General features: G+C 37.5%; 1 protein-coding gene across 5 annotated transcripts in view; it reads left to right on the top strand.

Moving 5' to 3' along the window:
* The window catches only part of MTR (5-methyltetrahydrofolate-homocysteine methyltransferase), a 48,681-nt gene that overhangs the window by 12,898 nt on the left and 16,256 nt on the right, over positions 1-19,527 (top strand). For 4 of the 5 annotated variants that reach the window (XM_090135387.1, XM_031592284.2, XM_090135389.1 and 1 more), the window contains exons 9-22: positions 2,838-2,938; positions 3,281-3,342; positions 4,186-4,253; positions 5,516-5,592; positions 6,877-6,989; positions 8,375-8,515; positions 8,969-9,154; positions 9,735-9,914; positions 10,784-10,900; positions 11,025-11,165; positions 13,488-13,577; positions 14,271-14,423; positions 14,977-15,084; positions 19,404-19,504. In XM_090135387.1, coding sequence (XP_089991513.1) covers positions 2,838-2,938; positions 3,281-3,342; positions 4,186-4,253; positions 5,516-5,592; positions 6,877-6,989; positions 8,375-8,515; positions 8,969-9,154; positions 9,735-9,914; positions 10,784-10,900; positions 11,025-11,165; positions 13,488-13,577; positions 14,271-14,423; positions 14,977-15,084; positions 19,404-19,504 — 1,638 coding nt within the window. The remainder of the gene's footprint in view (positions 1-2,837; positions 2,939-3,280; positions 3,343-4,185; positions 4,254-5,515; positions 5,593-6,876; positions 6,990-8,374; positions 8,516-8,968; positions 9,155-9,734; positions 9,915-10,783; positions 10,901-11,024; positions 11,166-13,487; positions 13,578-14,270; positions 14,424-14,976; positions 15,085-19,403; positions 19,505-19,527) is intronic. The other variant, XM_090135390.1, reaches the window with a different exon arrangement.

The raw sequence follows: 19,527 nt of genomic DNA, 5'->3' as shown, positions 1-19,527 counted from the left end.
TGAGCTATAAGTGCTGAAGGATGTGTTGCCAGATGCTTGCTGCAAAGGAAGCTCAGGTGTGGAATGAGTTTTGTTTGTGTTATTTCTGCTGTGTTACTGTTAAGATATATCCTGAGTTCAGGACTCTCGTGTGGTGTTTGTTCTGGTCCCAAGGGCACTCCGCAGTCTTAGCTTTCACAGAAGCTGATGTATCACTTATAGGAAGAAATGAGCAAGGGAGGGAGATAACATTCAGGATGAGGTTGTGATGGTTATTACATCTTTCAGCAGCACTGTAAACATCTTTCAAGTTTTACAGTGCTTGTAGGATGGTTTCTAGAAACCAGGATCGCAATGAAAAAGATCTCTTATGTACTTTCTGAAAGATAAATTTTCACTTTTAATATCAATACAAACATTTTAAGTAAAAACTGCATTTTTGTATGTGTGGCTGAATGAAGGAAAGCATGATTGTACCTCTTATGTTGGTAGAATTGTGAGAGCTTTAGTCATGCAGAAGCTGTAGTACTGCTTGCATCACTAAGATGTAAGATAATGTGCTGAGCGGATTCATTTGCTGAAACTTAGTGCTGCTTTGAGGTGTCCTGGGGATGCATTCAGTGTCTTTCAAAGTTGACATAATGTATGTATGATTTCTAAGCAGAATTATTGAGTTAGTGGCTTGAAGCAATTCTTGCTCTTCCAACCGTTTTTTTTTTCTTTTTTTACATATTCCTTAGAACATGGCTCTTTTTCAGTGTGTTGTTCTCATTACACGTTCTCTTTTGCATTTAGCAAATAGGTATGTTGCTGCAGTTTGAACTGAACTTGGTAAGGAATGTTAAAGACAAGAAGGGATTCTACAGGTACATAGGTCAGAAGAGACAGGCCAAAGAGAGCATACCTCCTCTGCTAAATGAGAAAGGAGAATTGGCTATAATGGATATGGAGAAAGCCGAGGTACTCAATGGGTTATTTGCCTCAGTCTTCACACTGAGCCAGGAATCTTACCACCTCTAGGTGGGAAGTGGGGAAGCAAACATCTCCCCACTGTAAGAGTGGTGACCAACTCATTAGATTGGATGTGTACAATTCCGTGGGGCTGGATGATATGCGTCCCAGGGTCCTAAGGGAGCTGGCTGATATGGTTGCCAAGCCACTCTCCATCATGTTTGAAAAGTCCCAAGGGATGAAAAAAGGAAACATCACTCCCATTTACAGGAAGTGGAGGAAGAAGGACCTGGGGAACTACAGGCTGGTGAGCCTCACTTCTGTGCCTAGGAAGATCATGGAACTCCTGGAAAACATGTTAAGGCATGAGGAACAAGTGGGTGATCCAAGACAGTTAGCATGGCTTCACTGAGGAAAGGTCATGCCTGACCAATTTGGTGGCCTTTTGTAGTGGAGTGACAGTACTGGTGGACAAAGGGAAGGCGACTCATGTCATCTACCTGGACTTTTACAAAGCCTTTAACATGTTCCCCCACCACATCCTTACCTCTAAACTGGAGAATTTGAAGGGTATGCTATTCGATGGAGAAGGAATGGATTGCAAGGTTGCAGTCAGAGGGCTGTGGTCAGTGGATCTGTGTCCAGGTGGAGGCCAGTTATGAGCGGTGTCCCCCAGGGGTGCATCTTGGGATAATTACCCTTTATCATCTTTATCAATGACTTAGATGGTGGGATTGAGTGCACTCTCAGCAAGTTTAATAATGACTCTAAGCTGAGCAGTACAGTTGATAAAGCAGAAGGAAGAGATGCCATCCAGAGGGACCTTGATAAGCTCAAAAGGTGGGCTCTTGTGAACCTGATGAGGTTCAACAAAACAAAGTGCAGGGTTTTGCACTTGGGTCAAGGTAATCCCAGATATGTATACAGACTGGGAGAAGAACTCCTTGAGAGTAGCCCTACTGAATATAACTTAGGGGTCCTGGTGGGTGAAAAACTAAGCATAAATCAGCAGCCCGGAAGGCCAATGGTACCTTGAGTTCCATTAAGAGGGGTGGCCAGTAGGGAATTGATTGTCTCTCTCTGCTCTGCCCTCGTGAGGCCCCAGGCTGGCATACTGCATCCGAGTCTGGGACTCCTAACACAGAAAAGGTGTGGAAATTTTGAAGAGGTTCCAGAAGAGGGTCACAAAGATGATCCAGGGGATGGATCACGTCTCCTGCGAAGACAGGCTGAAAGAACTGGAGTTGTTTGGCCTGAAAAAGAGAGAGCTGCAGGGAGACCTCATCATGGCCTTCCAATATTTAAAGGAAGTTTATAAACATGAGGGAAATAAACTTTTTACACAGGTAGATGCTGATAGGACAAGGCAGAATGGTTTTAAACTAAAAGAGGGAAGCTTTAGATTAGAAGTCAGGGGATTTTTTTTACTGAGAGAGTGGTGAGGTGATGGAACAGGTTTCCCAGAAAGATTGTGGATGTGCCGTCCTTGGAGATGCTTAAGGCCAGGTTGGATGGGGCCCTGGGCAATCTTGATGTAGTATTTGATCTAGCAGTTGGAACTCGATCCTTTCCAACCCAAGCCTTCTGTCATTCTATGCAGTTGCTTTCAGGATGTTGTGTCTTTACTCCTTGATTGTGAAACAAAATTTTGATTTACTGTTCCCAGTTCAATTCAGAGTTGTCTCCTTCCACTTTGCCCTTTTCCTGTTTCTGATGGTTCTCCTTTTGCACAGGTTTGTTTTATAGATTGTAATTAAAGAAAGGGGAGATCAGACTAGTTCTCTTGAAGATGACTGTGCGAGTTAGTTGTTCCACCACTAACATTCATTTGTCTTGTGTGTAATTTTATCTGATGTTTTAATAATAATAATAAAAAAAACAACAGTATTTTAAATTCTGTCTTTCAGCATTGGCTTAAATTGCGCTTTAGGAGCGGTTGAAATGAGACCATTCATTGAAACAATTGGAAAATGTACAACAGCCTACGTCATCTGTTACCCCAATGCAGGTGTGTTGTGTGTGGGTGCTGCCATACTTAGAAGGGGAAGAAATGTAACAATTGTATCTCATGATATATGAGACTTAAACTACCTTGAGAAATTACTGTTCCTGCCATTAAGAGGAGTTTAACAATTTTCTAAACTGCTTAAAATAGCTATTGTTAGTTCCGTGACAGTGAATTTAGAACACTCTCTCATGTGATTAATAGTCTGTGAGTAATTATTCCAAGTGTGATGAGGAATTCTACTCTTCATGTAAGTGTAGCTTTCTAAAGTATGTCTTTTATGGAATGTAGTTCTGTTCTTGTGGGCTTTAACAAGTTGTAATGCAAAGAAAATTATTTTTCAAGGTCTTCCCAATACTTTTGGTGGTTATGATGAAACTCCAGAAGTGACTGCAAAGCACATAAAGGTATACAATATTTCTTGTGAACATGTCGTAATTAATGTACTTGTAGACAACAATTCTGTGCTTATATTGGATACATACTCGTTACAGTACTGCTTCTTTTCCTCATTTGGCCCTGAATGTCATTTTGATTCTTTATAGACAGTGTATTCAAGATACCAGGTTAGGACAAGCTAGTAAGAAACTGAAAACTATTTTCTCTTTGATTTGAGTAGCCTTCTTGTAACTTTATCTGTGGATGTTACTCATTTGTGCTTCTACATAATTTCCTGTTTTGGAGTCATTCAAAAAGCTGAGTAGTTCTTATGAACTTGGTGAAGTTTTACAGAGTTGTTTGGGTAGAACACCTGATGCTTGAGGTGTTCCAGTGCAAGGTATCTTTTCAAGTGCTACTTGATAAGTGCAGGACAGAACTGTGTGGCTGGTGTTGCAAAAACACAGTATCTATTGCATGTTAATTCCCTTTTTTGCTGTAGTACGTGTGGTCTTTGATATTCATATAAGTTTTTACCTGGGGCTTCATTATAAAATAGACCAGTTTCAGGTCTGGTTTCCTGAAATTAGGTGTTGGAATTTCTGGCTAGCCCTGGGTGTCCACATTTCAGAACAAATTCTAAAGAGCAGAAATAATATTTGTTTCTTCAAGTACTTTTTTTTTTCTTGTGATCCTCAGAATTGCTTAACATTTAGGGGGAAGAAAAAAAGCATATATCTGTATATATATATGTGTGTGTGTGTGTGCATATACGTACAAATATGTTGTGTGTGTATATATGTAAGTATGTATTTTTATAAGATGCCAGTATTAACTTAAAATTAAATTCTCTGTTTCCCTCCCTTTTGCAGGATTTTGCATTGGATGGTTTGGTCAACATAGTTGGAGGTTGCTGTGGTACTACACCAGCACATATCAGGTATTTAATGAGCTATGACTTAAGGTGCACTGGAAATTAAATGCTGCTTCTGAGGAGCAATATTCCATGGCTTCTTACAGTTTTCTGAGAAGATGGATGACTATAAAAAGAAAAAAGAAAAAAAAAAGCAATACATGGAGTAGAATCTGGCTTTCCTAGTAATGTCTCATGAAGAATAAGTAGAGACATGGTTCAAACAAAGATTATACCTGTGCTGTTTTGTTGTCTAAAATTCTTGTTCTATAATTATTCTTCCCTGTTGACCATTTGATAGAATAGAATTCCTATCTTTTCTTCATTACTCTGCGTGTTCTTTCTTTGAGTGCTTTCTGGCACTCTTACTCGTAACAAAACTTAAGGTTTCCTTTGATGGTTGAAGAAATTACAGTGGTGTGCTGGGGGAGTGTATGAACAAGAGATCTGGGAATGTTGTTCATCTGTGTTTATTATTCATTTGCGCTCCTACGTTGCTACTTTTCTGTTGGGAAATCGTTCAGAAAGCTGAGCAGTTTTATGAACTTGGAATTTGGATTGGGAATGTTGAATAACAGCCCTGTTGATTGTCCTGGCCCCTCAGAAAGTGTTTCTCATCTTTCTTACTATAAGTAGGTCAGTGGAAAAACTTCCCTTTTTCACCTAGGCTTAAAAGAGAAGGGGCTCTTATGGTTTATTTTTACTCTGATAACAAACTGAGAGGCGTGTAGAGGACAGCGTGTATCACTTCTGCCTGGAGCAAAGAGAAAGATAACTCATACTCATCATGAGTCATTCCAGCATCCGAGAAAAAAAGTCTCAGCTACAGAACAATGTTTACCACTTGTTTTTTTTGTTTCCCTCAGCAATTACGTGGCTTGATAAATTAGGAATACAGTAAGTCAGTGTGATTGAAGTGAGGGCTGGTGCTAATACCATAAACTTTCCCATTGGCATAATATCTTGCATTCCTTATTTGATGGATCTTCATTTTTGTAGGTTCCCTGCAAATAGTGGTAATAGGATCTTCTAGTAGTGTGTTTTTGACTTTGGCTGCACAAAGTGAAACATGCTTACTAGTCTTGTGTGCTTCAGTGCTATTATATGTCTAGTATAGACATATATAATATGTTTTTTAGTAGTCTATAAACTATACTACTAATATAGTAGTATATAAATAAAAGTAGTTTATAGTAGTAGTATATAATGGTTATATATGGTTGAGTATTTGTTAGTGTTCAATTTTAATCAAAAACTTTCCTATTTACTTTCCTCTTTCTCTAACACAGGAAAATTGCTGAAGCTGTGAAATTATGTAAGCCTCGTGTTCCACCTTCTCTCTGTCAAGGATATATGCTGCTGTCAGGTAAAATAGAATGTGGCTTTATAACTCACGCAGCCTTACTTTATAAGTTAATTAACTGCTTTCTGCTGATCGGAATGGTGCTATGAGTTTGTGATTCTAACCGAATCCAGCAAGCTTATAATGTACAAGTTTATTTAAATCTTACTTATTGTATTTTGTATAATATAATCAAGCCAGCATATTTTACTCTGAAAATCTTAAATACATTGTAGTGGTGAGTATCTTTAACTTTCCTGCACTGTGTACTAAAGATAAGCTGAAAGAAATCAGGTAATCTGCAGGTGGTGGCAGAGTTGGAAGAGTTTGAGATCCTTGTTCACCTGCTATGAAGCAGCTGCCCTTTCTTGCCTAGGGTGTGGGGACACTTGTACTGGGATAGTATTGCAGTAACACAGATCTAGAACATCTTTTGTTTTAGCTAAAGCTGAGTCTATATGTTAATAAGGTAGGCCTTCCTTTAAAGTCTTCAATTTAAACAGCTCCTTCCATATAGGTGAAACACTTTGTCATAAATTAAATCATGATTGGCTCATGATTTTATCTAGTAGCCTACTCTGTTCTGCCATAAAGCTTGCTTGTCTCTGAGTTACCTGCTACCCAAAGTTCCTCCTTGGCTGGTTTATCTGAACTTAGGATTTTGGATAAGAGATGTCCTTGTTTCTCTGTCAGTTCAGTGGGCTCTTTCTCTGGTCGTATTAGTCATGAGATAATGTAGTTAGAAATTGAGACAAGATGTGTGTATATCTGCATATGGACAGAAGCCCAGAGCATCATTGCTTTGTGTCATTTATTTTGCACAGGTTATAATCATAGAATTGTGAATTTAAAGACCATCTAGTCCAATGAACAGAGATATCTATGGCTAGATCAGGGTGCTCAGAGTCCCATCCAGCCTGATTTTGGGTGTCTTTAAGGACAGGACATCCACCTCATTTCTGAGTAACTGGTACCAGTGCCTCACCACTCTTATTGTATTAAATTTCTTCCTTATATCCAATCTAAATCTTTCCTGTTCTGGCTTGAAACTATTTCCCATTGTCCTCCTATGTTTTGTTGATTGGATGAATCCTTGAGAAAGAACAGAAACATTTGGTGTTTGCTGGAAGATGCTTTGTTGTATCTCATTGCCAGTTGTTCAGTAGACCTGTGCATGCCCTGATGTGCTGAGAAATCACTATTAAAGTAATAGAAACTTCTGATTTACAGCATAGAAGAATGCTATTGTTTTTCTTGCAGTGTTTTCTTTTATATTTTTACAAATATGTTCAAAAATATCTTTTCAAGGTCTGGAGCCATTCAGGATTGGGCCATACACCAACTTTGTAAATATTGGCGAACGCTGCAATGTTGCAGGATCACGGAAGTTTGCTAAACTCATCATGGCAGGCAACTATGAAGTATAAATTTTAACAATAATTTTAATAGATGATGTTCTCAATTTATTTATCCTTTTTCATTGATCCATTGTGTTGTGTTATTAGTGGTTCGTTTTGCTGGCAAAAAGTGCCATTCTACAAAAGTAAGAAAACAAGGATAATGTATTTTCTTAGTATCCTTTGTTTCTGCACTTATCGGCTCCTAATTGTGCAAGAACAGTCTTACAAGATTTTTTTGTTTGTTTTGACAAGTGTTACAGTAAACATGACTTTACATTTTGAATTAAATTACACAGCAGACTAGTCTATATGGTATACAGTGCTGTATCTAGGAGCAGATTTGCAGAGGAGAGGAAAATGGTTGTAATCCCTCTTACTTCCAACCTGCGCAATATGTCGGATTTGGAATAGTTTGCAGTGCTGTGCAGCCCTCTTTATTTCCGTCTAATCTCCGATCTGGTCAGCATTTTATTTGCATCTGATCTGTATATACTTTGATCACAGACTCCAGCATGCTAAATGGGAGTTGTTACAGAAAAAAGATGTTTAGACAGTAATTGGTATCTTGAAACAGAAGGGCAGGAATGTGAAGACTGGAGGGCTCATTCTTCATGTGTGTCAATTGTTACTGTAACATTCAAACAAGCAGTAGAGTAACATTTCTTGGCAGCTGAGATTCTGCCCTAAAGTATGCTCTGCTCTTGATGCAATCAAAACTGAAGCCTTAGTTTGCTTGTTAGAAAGTCTGATTCTTAAGCTCTCAGAAGTCATGAAGCAGGTTTGACCTATTTAATATGGAAAGCTTCAAACAGGTTGTTAGGATTCATGAACAGCTGTAAAACTTTTTTTTTCTTGCCTGTTACAGAGTGACAAAAAAGAGAAAGGGAGCTGATGAGTCCTGGATACTTGGTCTGAAGGGAAAGCTTTAGTTTCTTAGTGCTTGGTGATGATTCTGCAGATGGAAAAAATGCCAAATAACCTCCAAAAATAAACTACTCTGTGTTATAAAAGAGCATTGCTTGTGATGCCGAAGGCCCTTATTCGATACTATCACAGAGTCTGTTTTCCTGTAATCATGTGCAATCAGAAGTCCTTGTTACCATGCAAATCTTAGCTCTTTCAATTACGTGTATGACCAGCTGTCTAAAATCAATGCCACATTAAATTTATGTTGTCATGTTTTTGTGCACAAAATCAGTTGTGCCATGCTAGCAACTTTTGTTACATTGCTGTATGTGATAAGTCACTTCCTTATTATTTTTTGGACTGTCCTATAAACTCCTATTTTATTTTTATTTTGAAAATTTGTAGATCTATGCATTTATTGTGGAGAAGTGAAATGTGATTGTGAGAATGAGTAGGCTGTATTCTGCTGACTGCTTTTTGGTTTTAAATCTCTTCTTTAGGAAGCCCTGACTGTAGCCAAATCCCAAGTTGAGATGGGAGCCCAGATTCTTGACATCAATATGGATGATGGGATGCTGGATGGACCTTCTGCAATGACTAGATTTTGTAACTTGATTTCTTCAGAACCTGATATTGCAAAGGTTGTAATGGAGTCGCTCCAAAGCATGCTAGAGATCACTTTCAGTTGGAATTTGCCTTTCAGAAAATTTTGATTTGTTATCCGGTTTAGATGCTTAAAACTCAGATATAGATGCCACCCAACAACAGAAAGGTATCTTAGTAGGGAAGGCATCTGAAGGGAACTGAGATTTTAACAATCTGTATCCAATTTCAGCTAGGTATATGCAATTCTTTTTCATTAGTTAGAGAAGGTTGCTCTTGCAGCAGTTATGAGTATAAACAAATTGTCATAGAAATTCTTGAGTTAAACTTGCTCTGAGTTTTGTGTTTAAAAAAAGGGTATCTACAAACACCATCTGAAAACTTGTTATTCATAAATGCTGGTAAATGTGCGTGCTTTTTTATGTCCAAATAAAGCAAACAAGATACGAAACACCAAACTCATAACTTGTTCATCTTTCTGTTCCTTATAGGTGCCGCTATGCATTGATTCTTCAAACTTTTCAGTGATTGAAGCTGGCTTGAAATGCTGCCAAGGAAAATGCATTGTAAACAGCATCAGTCTGAAGGAAGGTGAAGAAGACTTTCTAGAGAAAGCAAAGAAAATTAAATTGTATGGAGCAGCTGTGGTTGTCATGGCTTTTGATGAAGTAGGTCAGGTGAGTGTTACAGCAAAGCATTTTTTTTTTTTTTGGAGTGATGTCTTTCTTACTCCTCTGCAAGACAAGGTTGGTTTGTTTCATTGGCACAGGTGATATAAAGAGGTCTATATGTAATCTTAACAGTTGTTTGTTTTACTGGTTGCATGTTCGAGGAACTTCATGTTCTGCTTCAAAGATAGTTCTGCTAGCACAGATATGTCTCTTGCTCTTCCACTATGCTTCCTTTCTTCATATATTTTTTTTTTTTAGTTCAGAAACTGAGTTTTGAATACAAATGGAATCTCTGGATTCATTTAGTTATTTCAAAAAACACATATTAAACTTCACATCAGATGGAATAGGAGCAAAATTGTTTTCAGCAAGTTCAATCAAAGCTCTAAATGAATGTGGGGTATTAATGGTCTCTTTAGTAAAAAAAAAAAAAAATAAATACTTGTGTGTGTTTGTTTTCTAATGCTTATGATGTTGCGACTGGGATTCTGTACTCTTGAGCCAGTTTAATTGTAAATGATTTCTGGCAGGCTTTATATTTTGTGCTGTGTGTAACTTTCACATCAGAATTCTTTTTCTTCACCAGGCAACAGAAACAGAAACCAAGATTGCAATCTGCTCCAGAGCATACCATCTCCTTGTGGAAAAAGTACACTTCAATCCAAATGATATAATATTTGACCCTAATATTTTGACCATAGGGACTGGAATGGAAGAACATAACCTATATGCCATTAATTTTATCAATGCTACTAAAACCTTAAAAGTGAGTTTTAAGTTTATTTTAACTCAAAGTATTCTATTGAGGTTATTTAAAAGGAAAGCAAACAAAGACTACCAGCACCACCAACAAAAATCATCACTGCAAATAACAGCCATTTTAAATTACCAAGGGGACTATTCACCTGGAGTGGAGCCAGTTCCCAGTATTGCTGTATTTCCAAAAGAGTTTTGAACATTTTGAATAATATTTTTCAATTTGCTAACTTTAATGTAAATATACTACATTAATTAAAGAAAGTAATAATCACATTCATTGTTCTAGCCAAAGGATTTCTTTGAAGGCTTGCAAAGGTTGTCCTTTTAACATAATTTCAGTTACTGTGTGCGGGTTTCTGCCAGTACCTGACCTTTTATTTAGCTAAAATTTGTGTAGGAAAGAACAGTAATGAAGAAAACCACCTGAATACAGCTAAGTAGCCAACTAGATCAGTCTGAAGATGCTCTGTCAGCAGCAGTCTAGGGTTTGAACACCTCCACAGGATATTTTGTCACCCCCTCCTGTTTCAAGAGGAGAGGCATGTCAGGGGAGTGGGAGAGCCACAGTAGTTCTGCTAGGGGGACGTCTGGAATGCTGCTGAGGACAACCTGTGCATTTAGAATAGTACCAATGAGAATGATGGTAGTTATTTACATGTAGCTGGAGTAGATCTTTCCTTTTTGTTTGTAGCTTTTCCTACAGATATTTTAACTGCTCTCATGACTTCGAATAATTAGAAGGATCTGGAACAGGGAAGAGGGTGCATAGCCAGTGCATCATCACTGAGGTGCCCAGCTCTTTTATGGACCGAATGCTGTGCTTAAGTTTCCTTTTTGGAAAGCCTTTTTCTAAAACACTGTGTGCAATTCCCACAGGAAACACTGCCAGGTGTCAGAATAAGTGGGGGTCTTTCCAATCTGTCTTTCTCCTTTCGAGGAATGGATGCCATTCGAGAAGCGATGCATGGGGTATTCCTATACCATGCAATTCGGGTATGACATGTGTTGGCTTCCATATGTTTGTGCTTGGCAAATGCAGTGCTGCGTCTGACTGCTCTGTTTGGGGGAATTCCTGTACGGTGGTGGGTTTTTTTGTTTGTTTTGTTTTGTTTTTTAGTGTGGCATGGATATGGGAATTGTGAATGCTGGGAATCTGCCGGTGTATGATGACATCCACAAGGAATTGCTACAGTTATGTGAGAATCTAATCTGGAACAAAGATCCTGATGCGACAGAGAAGCTTCTACGTTATGCTCAGGTAACTTCAAATTTTAAGTGTTGGATAGTTGTTAGCTTAACACCTGGGCTTTAATGCTGGCAATAGGTAGATGAGCCTCTGAAATGCATGTCTGTCAATCCAAAGATGAGTATTAGAAGTTCCTGATGATGCTACAAGTAGTTGTGTTGTTAGTATAGAATAAAACGTGAACTCTGTAACAGATTAAAATCGGATGGGCTTACAGTTGCCCTAAAAGATCCAAGAAAATAAAATTGGAAATGGCCAACCCACAGTCAAATCAAATTGTGGAGCTGGAGCATAATTGGAAAGTGTGCTGTGAGAGGCAGAGAGTAAACCTATCTCACTAGTGGTGATATCTTGCTTGGAGTATATGTAAAAGGTGAAGATCCTGGCTTCCAGTTCAAGTTACTTATGTCAGTGAGGATCAGCTGTTAGGTAATTTTGAGATCCTGTCATGGTAGTGTTGGTAAAAGACATGAATTAAACACTTGAAGACTTCCAGCTTATAAGACATAGGATAACTGGTGAAATCCTTTTCTGAATAGAAACTACAGCAAAAATCTCTCTGGGTCAAGTAGCTCTTAAGTGTGCAAGTGTCCACTTCATTTCCTGGTAGTATCACTTCTGTGCATGGCTTCATTTGGTACTTAGTTTACACTACGGTGCCTGCTTTTTAGGAAAAATGACCACATTTTTAAAATCACTACAAGAATACTCTCCCTATCCCTTGTGCTTAGGTAATTTTATATGGTGTTCATAATTTGTCTAAAGGCTTTCTCTTAACACAAAATAGTATTCACTAGTCAGAAAATGCAGATATTATTTTTATTTCCAATTACTGTAGGTTATTCTGCATAAAGAACATAGAATATGCAGTCCTATTTCAAGTATCATACCTCTAATAGAATGCCAGTGAAGTTTTCTCCTAGTTTCTTTGGGTAATGGTAATGTACCTTATCAGCTGCTTGAATGTTAGGCCTTCAGGGAGAGTGAAGAACTTAATCCTTGCAAATTTAGGTTATCAATTTTCATCTGAACTTTGAGATGAAATTTTTTTTTCCATAAAGTGTGTAGCTGTAAGCGTTTTCAAACAGAAGTGTCTCATTTATGGCTATTATGGCAGTTACACCGCCAAACTCTTTTTTTTTTTATATCTTTGGCATGCAGCGTAATCATGTTTTTAATTATCTGCATGTACTTTTGGCCGCTGTCTCTGGTCTAGTCTCTGTATGTCCAACCCACATTTCTGAGGGTTATTTCTAAGTTGAAATGGTTCCCTTGCTGAAATATCTGGCTAGAAGTTCAGGAGCAGTTTGTACATTTTCATGGAATAACAGAAGGGCTGAAGTGGGAAGGGGCCTCTAGAGGTCATCCTGTTCAATGTCCCTGCTCAGAGCAGAATCAGCAAGAGCAGGTTGGTCAGTGATGTGTCCAGTTGGATTTTAATATATCTAAGGATATGGACTCTACCACCTCACTGATGAACATATTCTTTCATTCTGTTTTGACAAACTGGACCTAGGAGCAAATAAGACTTGGTAATGAGAAGCTGTGAAGTTAGCTAACATCTGATAAAATTAAAACTTGTTCTGATTTCTGTTCTTAGGAGTGAGATCTTACTTCCTTGACTTTTTTTTTTTTTCCTCATGGCTTTATCTTTAAAAAATTGCTTATGAGCACTCAAAGGTATAGGAGTTAATTGGGGCCAAAAGACTTCAGATAGGTACTTGTGAGCTTCTTTGCATGAGGGCCTTTGTGAGGCTTTTTGGCTTTCCTTTGTATTCACAGCAAAGAGGAAGAAAGATAGGGAGTATGAGGCAAAGAGTATGTGAGGAGTGGAGCCCACCTATATATATGCATGACAAACAGTAGTTCTGCAGATCTTCAGATTGAAAATGCATCTGTGATATGGACTAATATAAACTATCAAAGCAGTAACTGAATTGTGCCAAATTAATTAGGATTTTAAAATGAAGTGTCATGTGTGGGTCAGAAATCAATGTAAATTATATTCCCATAATTTAAACCCCCAGGATTAGTAATTTCATCATTTTTAGGAGTGTGAAAGTTAATAGAACTCTTCCCTTTCCACACCTTCACTTCCACCTTGTTTGCATCTTTGCTGAGGTCTGTACTCTCTGGGTTATAAACGTACAAATTGTTTGAAATACATCACGTGTTTGCAGTGTGTTTGCATGTATATATGAACAAGAAACACTTCAGAATAATCTGAAATTATTTTGTGGGTCAGTACTTAGTTATCTCCATTTCTTTAAAAGTGGAATCCATAGATGTAGTTTTTGTGCTGATAAGCTCCTGTGGAAGTCTTTTTCTGTTCAGAATCATGCCCAAGGAGGAAAAAAAGTGATACAGACTGATGAATGGCGGAACAGCACTGTGGAGGAAAGACTGGAATATGCTCTTGTAAAGGTATGTGCAGAAGGTTGTCCTACCCAAGCAAATGGTCCATGGCTTTTAGAGATGTATAATTTCAGCTCCTATTCTATAAGGACTACTCTTGTCTTAAAAACTTCCCAGCTGCTATTGTTTTAAAAATTATTAAGAATAAATACCAATTAAATAAAGTAATGAACAAAGAATTACTGTGATTTTTCTTTAAACTTCAGAACTTGATGCCTGTGACTTTTAAAGTCTTATTCTGCTGGTGTTAGAACATGCTTTGGGTGGTTTAGGATTGTTTTTTTGTTGTTGTTGTTTGTTTCTGATAGAGGTTTTTTTGTGTGTGTGGTTTAACAAAACTGCACTGAGTTGCACTTGTGCTGAGGGAGCTTTTAATGTAAATGCATGATGCGTGGTTCTGTTATGATATGGTTCAGAAAAACAAACCCACTAATACTGGACATTATTACTTGGAATAACTTGGTTCCCCAGAACTATAGTCTTTTGCTTGGTAAAAAACTTATTGTAGTTACACGTTTGAGTTACTCTTAAAGTCTAGAAATACCTGCGGTTATTTTTTGTATGTTCATTGTGGCTTTTTTGTTTGTTTTGTTTTGGGTTTTGTGGTGTTTTTTTTTTTTTTTTTCGTATGATGGCAGCTAAATATAAGTTTGGTTTTTTTTTTTTTTTTGAAAGATAAAAGCTTTTCTTTTTCTTACACAGGGTATAGAGAAGTATGTCACTGCAGATACAGAAGAAGCGAGATTAAATCAGGAAAAATACCCTAGACCTCTAAATATAATTGAAGGGCCTCTGATGAATGGCATGAAAATTGTTGGTGATCTTTTTGGTGCTGGGAAGATGTTTCTGCCTCAGGTAAGGAGAATGTTATTTAATGTGTTTTCAAATTTGGCAAAAACTAACGTTGTAAATTGTAGCCAAAACATTCTATGCTGTTTCTTTTTTCAGACATAGTACTTGAATTGTGAAAATTCAGATACTGACAGAAAGTTGCCCTGTTTCTTTTGTACTTTGGAACTTGATTTTTTTCTTTTTTATATAGCTTTGCATTTTTCTTCCCTTTCTCTCTGAGGCTTTTTGCTTATTTAAAATGTAGTCTTAAATCTGGGCCCATGATAAAGAGCAAAGGGGGGAAAAAAGATCCAAGTAAAATATCATTTGATTACAAGCAGGCTGTCATGCTTAGTACCTAAATCTGGGCCTGTTTGTAGCTTCTCATTCTGTTGTGAGCGATCAAAGAGATTTCACAGCCAGCAGCCTATTACCTAACAGTGCTCTGCCAAGATGGAATCTAGGTTTGCAAAAAAAGTTTTGTTGTGTGAATGGATTTTAGGGTATTCCTGTATTTTATCTTTACTATTGATTTTTCTCCCCTCTTCTTTTTTTCTTCTTCCATTTATCTATGCAGGTGATAAAGTCTGCTCGAGTTATGAAGAAAGCAGTTAGCCATCTTATTCCTTACATGGAAAAAGAAAGAGAAGAAAGGAGAGCCAAACAAGGCAGCTCAGAGGAAGAGGCAAGATGCAGTCCTTTGTTTAGTAACTCTTTTATAATATGCAATTTCAAAAACTGAAATTATTTTTTGTTAACATTTACTCAGCTTTTATGCTGTAGAGTTGTTCCAACCATATAAAAACTGACAATCTTGGCTAATTTGAAGTTGGTCTGCAGTTCATGAAGTGCAGATTTTCTGAAGCTCTACTTGGTACATGCCTAACCTGTTGTCAGAGTGTACTGGAAGATGCCACAAATTTTTGTAGGCCCTTAATTCTGTTGTTACTTTTTGCATTTGTGTAGACATTTAATTCTAGTATTATTTATATCTTCTATTTTTAGCATTGATTGTGGCAAATTTTTCCAATGGCTTTTACTGCTCATGCCCATGTTTCCCTTTACTCAGAACTTCCCTCTGACCATTCTCTCAGATAAACTAACCAAACTACATATATATATATATATATATATATATATATATATGTATATGTATATTTTTTTTAAGATATGATGCAAGACCTTTTGTTATGATAGAATAGTATGCTCACTGTATGTGTTGCTATGATCAAGCTGTGGATAACAAGTGCTTTATGAAAAGTTAGTTGTCTTTTCATGTGATCATTGCTCCCTCTTTCTGAAGGCTACTTGTAATATAATACAGTAAATATACAAAGTAATAATACGGAAGCAGAAATACTCAACTGACACAAATAAAAGGCAGGTAATAACTGAGTAGGTAGTAAGTTCCCAGAGAAAGAATCGTGGTTGTTGCAAATAGCAGGTAAATCAACAGTGTCATATGACTGGGAAACAAACAAACAAACCAACAGAGTAGAATGTACAAAATTTTCTGCTCCTCCCAGCTCATTGATAGGACAGGATAGGGAGGACAGTATCAAGTTTTCAAATACGTTAACCAGTAAAAGCATCTCAAAAGAGACCAATAAGAACGATCCAGAAGTGCAGACAGTGAAATCTTCAGTGAAAGTTGGGAGGCATTGACCTGTGTATGAAGTCTGAAGGCAACAAAATACCATGCAATCTTGGTATGTTAGATGTACCTGTAGAGACTGAAGAAATAAAGTTTCTGCATCCTATCAAGAGTAAAAGGATCTTAAATTTCAGTGTAAAGATATTTAAGTTAGGCTGCGGAGGAAACAAAATGCCTTAATGATACTAAAGCATTACAATATATTGCCTATGGAAGTTAAGAGCTTTTATTCAGTGACTTATGATATGGAGAGGCTTTGTAGGGCACCCAACCAACCAGCTCTGTGTTTACCTGAGACTTTGCCAGTGCCAAACAAAATATCTGGCAGTGGGCTTTGTAGTCTTGTATTGACTTTGAATACCAATTTTGCCCTCTAACATGTATTGTGTTTAAATTTTTTGCAAACTGTTGTCTGTTTTACATTTTCTTTCTACCCTTTTTTTTTTTTTAAGCCACTGTCTCATGTTTGTAGTACAGTTACTGAATTTTATCTTATTGATTTTAGAAAGCTTACTGAATGTATCAAGTTGATCTCGAATCCTATCCTGTCCTATCACATCTCTCTCCCTCCCCTAATGTTATTCTTACATTTTATAAATCATCTTAGTTACTTTGGTGACTTTGCTAATGTAGGTTACCAAATTATTTTCTGATTCTTGTAGGCTTTCCTTTATAGCATCTCCTATTTGACAGGCAACAACTGATGATTACTCTCTGAGAAAAGTTGTATTAATTATCTGAGCATATGCTACAAGTGCCTTCTTCCAGATTTGATTGATGGAATGTGTGATGGGAACACTGGAAAATGAAGATATAGGACATCTGTTCTTTCTCTGTACTAGCAAGATTCTGTGCAGTAGAAAAGTTCAGAAGAAATAAGCAAAGTCTTAAAATACTCATGTCTGCTATACTGTAATTATAGGTGCAGTTTTACTGATTTAATATTGGTTAAATATTCTTCTACTCTTGCCTTTGTCTGACTGTCAAATTTATGTTGTGCAGCAACTTTTCTTTTGTCCTGTGGAACATTACATTGTCTTCGTGAGTTCTCAGAGGCAGTAGCTTTTATCATAATCTGGTGTTTAACACAAATAAGAAAGAAGAATGGCTGAGTCTAGAGAAAAGGTGATATTTGTGTGTTTTCTTTGGCTTTTCTTCTCTGGATTTTTGAGTGGTTTCTTATTCCTCCCTTCAAATATTCTTACTGTATGTCTTTCCATTTGCTGTGAACCTGTTGAATGATAAGTGTAATGAGTCCAACTAATATTTTAGAAAGAAAAACAACCTGATAATCAAACCCCACTAATCTCAAAGGAAGCATAGTCTTTTCTGCATGTAAAGACAGTGTCTTCTCTCTAACATCTTAAGCAGATCTGTTCTCTTGTCATGAGTCACCTTTCTGTGTGTCATCTCTTTCCCGCTTGTGCTGTTCCTTAATTTAATTCAGATAACAATGCTGGTATTTGGTACCTTCTGGTTTGTTCTGGTGCTGTTTGGAATCAGTGAAATTTGTTACCGTATTGCCATCCTGGGCACTGGACTAGGACCTACTGGCACTTAATTCTCTGAGTGACATGTTATAAGTGGAATCTAGGAGGTCCTTTAAAAATACCACAAGAGATTGTGAGTCACTGTGTGTGCTTGAGGGGGACAGGAGGGAAAAAGTAGAGCCCCTGTCATTTTGCTTCTTCCACATTCTGCTGGGCAAGGGTTTAGTCTTTCTTTGTGAGTATTTTTGTCACTGGAGAGAAAAAAAAACAGCTGTATTTATCCCCAAATTTAGATTTGGATTGGGAAGAAAATGACTTGCAGACTCTGGTAGCTGATCTGTCTAATGTTACCCAGGCTACTGTAACCTCCAGGATGGTTTTAGTCCCACACTGCCAGGAAATGCATTGTGTTGATAGCTACATTTGAGGATAAATAGCTGTGGCTGTGGATCTCTATCAAGATTAAAAAAAGAAGCATTTTGGATATGTGCCCAGAACTTGAGGACCTTCTTGCTTGAGACAGTTGAAAACACAATGTGCCCTAAGTAGGGTTTATTCAAAGTGCTGAAATACTGTGTGCTCTGGCCCATGTTGTTTGTTGCTCAGCTCACATATTCATTCTTCTCATAGGCAATGTTTTTACTTGCATATCAGTCACTAGTTAAATCATCAGCAGTTCTTGGGGGCAACATTTTTTGATCTCCCAATGTTTGGTTAATTTATTTCCCAACCTTTCTCTTACATTCCAGCAACTTATTTTCAGCTGCAAAAATTTGCATTTCTGTATAGAGATGGCTGACTTGCCTGCATTTTGCATTTGTAGTTCTGTGTTCTTCTGTAAAATGGGAGCACTGGGGAGATGGTATATTTTCAGTAAGCAGCAGCATTGATAAGGATTCCCAATGTCCCAACTAATTGTGTTAGGACCAAGGGAAATGGTAAATGCTATTATCACTCTATATAAAGTCACCCCAGAAAATTTATAGTGTCAAGGAATTTAATATGCTTTGGCCCTCTGCAAAGAAGGTGACGTTCTAGTGGGCTGGTAGGTATTTTCAAATTCAAGGTGCTCAGGTTTCCACTTGATTTAAATTCTGTGCAAATCAGGTAGTCCGCTACTGGCATTTCATCCTGCATCAATGCAAACATGGCTGGAGCTGCTCCAAATGACAGTGTGAATTAGACCTCTAAAAATGTATCACAAAGACCCATGTCTTACTGGAGGATTGTAGAGGAATTTCACTACTACACTTTTGGCAGGACCCTTTGTCAGGGCTGAGTGCCACCTAACTTACGTTCTGTCAGACAGTACGCGTTCCGTTCAAGGAGATTCTTTTTCCAAAGCATTTGTTCAAACTGGGCAGTCTGAAGTAGCCTGATCACTGCACTGAAATGTCTCTTGCTGTTTATGTTGCATTAAGAGTTAGTCTTTTCTGCTTCTCCTGATTCCTCTCATGGAGTTCCTCTCATTCTGCTCAGCATTGCATTGAAGAAAGATTGCCCTTGATGCATGAGCAGATGTATGATTGTGAACATTCGTACCCTATTGTTTTAAATATTTAAAATATTTATTGGTGAGTTTTGCACTTGAAACAGAAGTACTTTATACGATTCCAGTTATTGCACTACACCGAATGCTATCCAGGTCTGATTTTCTTGTAAATGGTGTTGTTTGTGTAATTTTTCTTAACAGTTTTGAAAAACATGCAATCAGTTTGCATGAACACGTCTTGTGCAAGTTCTTATTACCTGCATCTTATGAAGTAGTTGTTAATATTGATTATATAACTTCTGCTAATATTGAGAGAATACTGAAGCTTCTCAGTAATTGAATTCTTGTGCCGTTTGTTCAACTTTCAGGATCCTTATAATGGTACAATAGTACTAGCAACTGTGAAAGGTGATGTACATGATATTGGCAAGAACATTGTGGGTGTCGTTCTGGGATGCAACAACTTCAGGTAAAGAGACTAAAACTGAGTAG

Source organism: Phasianus colchicus, chromosome 2 (assembly GCF_987193195.1).
Source record: "Phasianus colchicus chromosome 2, bPhaCol1.hap1.1, whole genome shotgun sequence".
NCBI classification, from domain to species: Eukaryota; Metazoa; Chordata; class Aves; order Galliformes; family Phasianidae; genus Phasianus; species Phasianus colchicus.
This window is presented reverse-complemented; position numbering and strand designations above follow the sequence as displayed.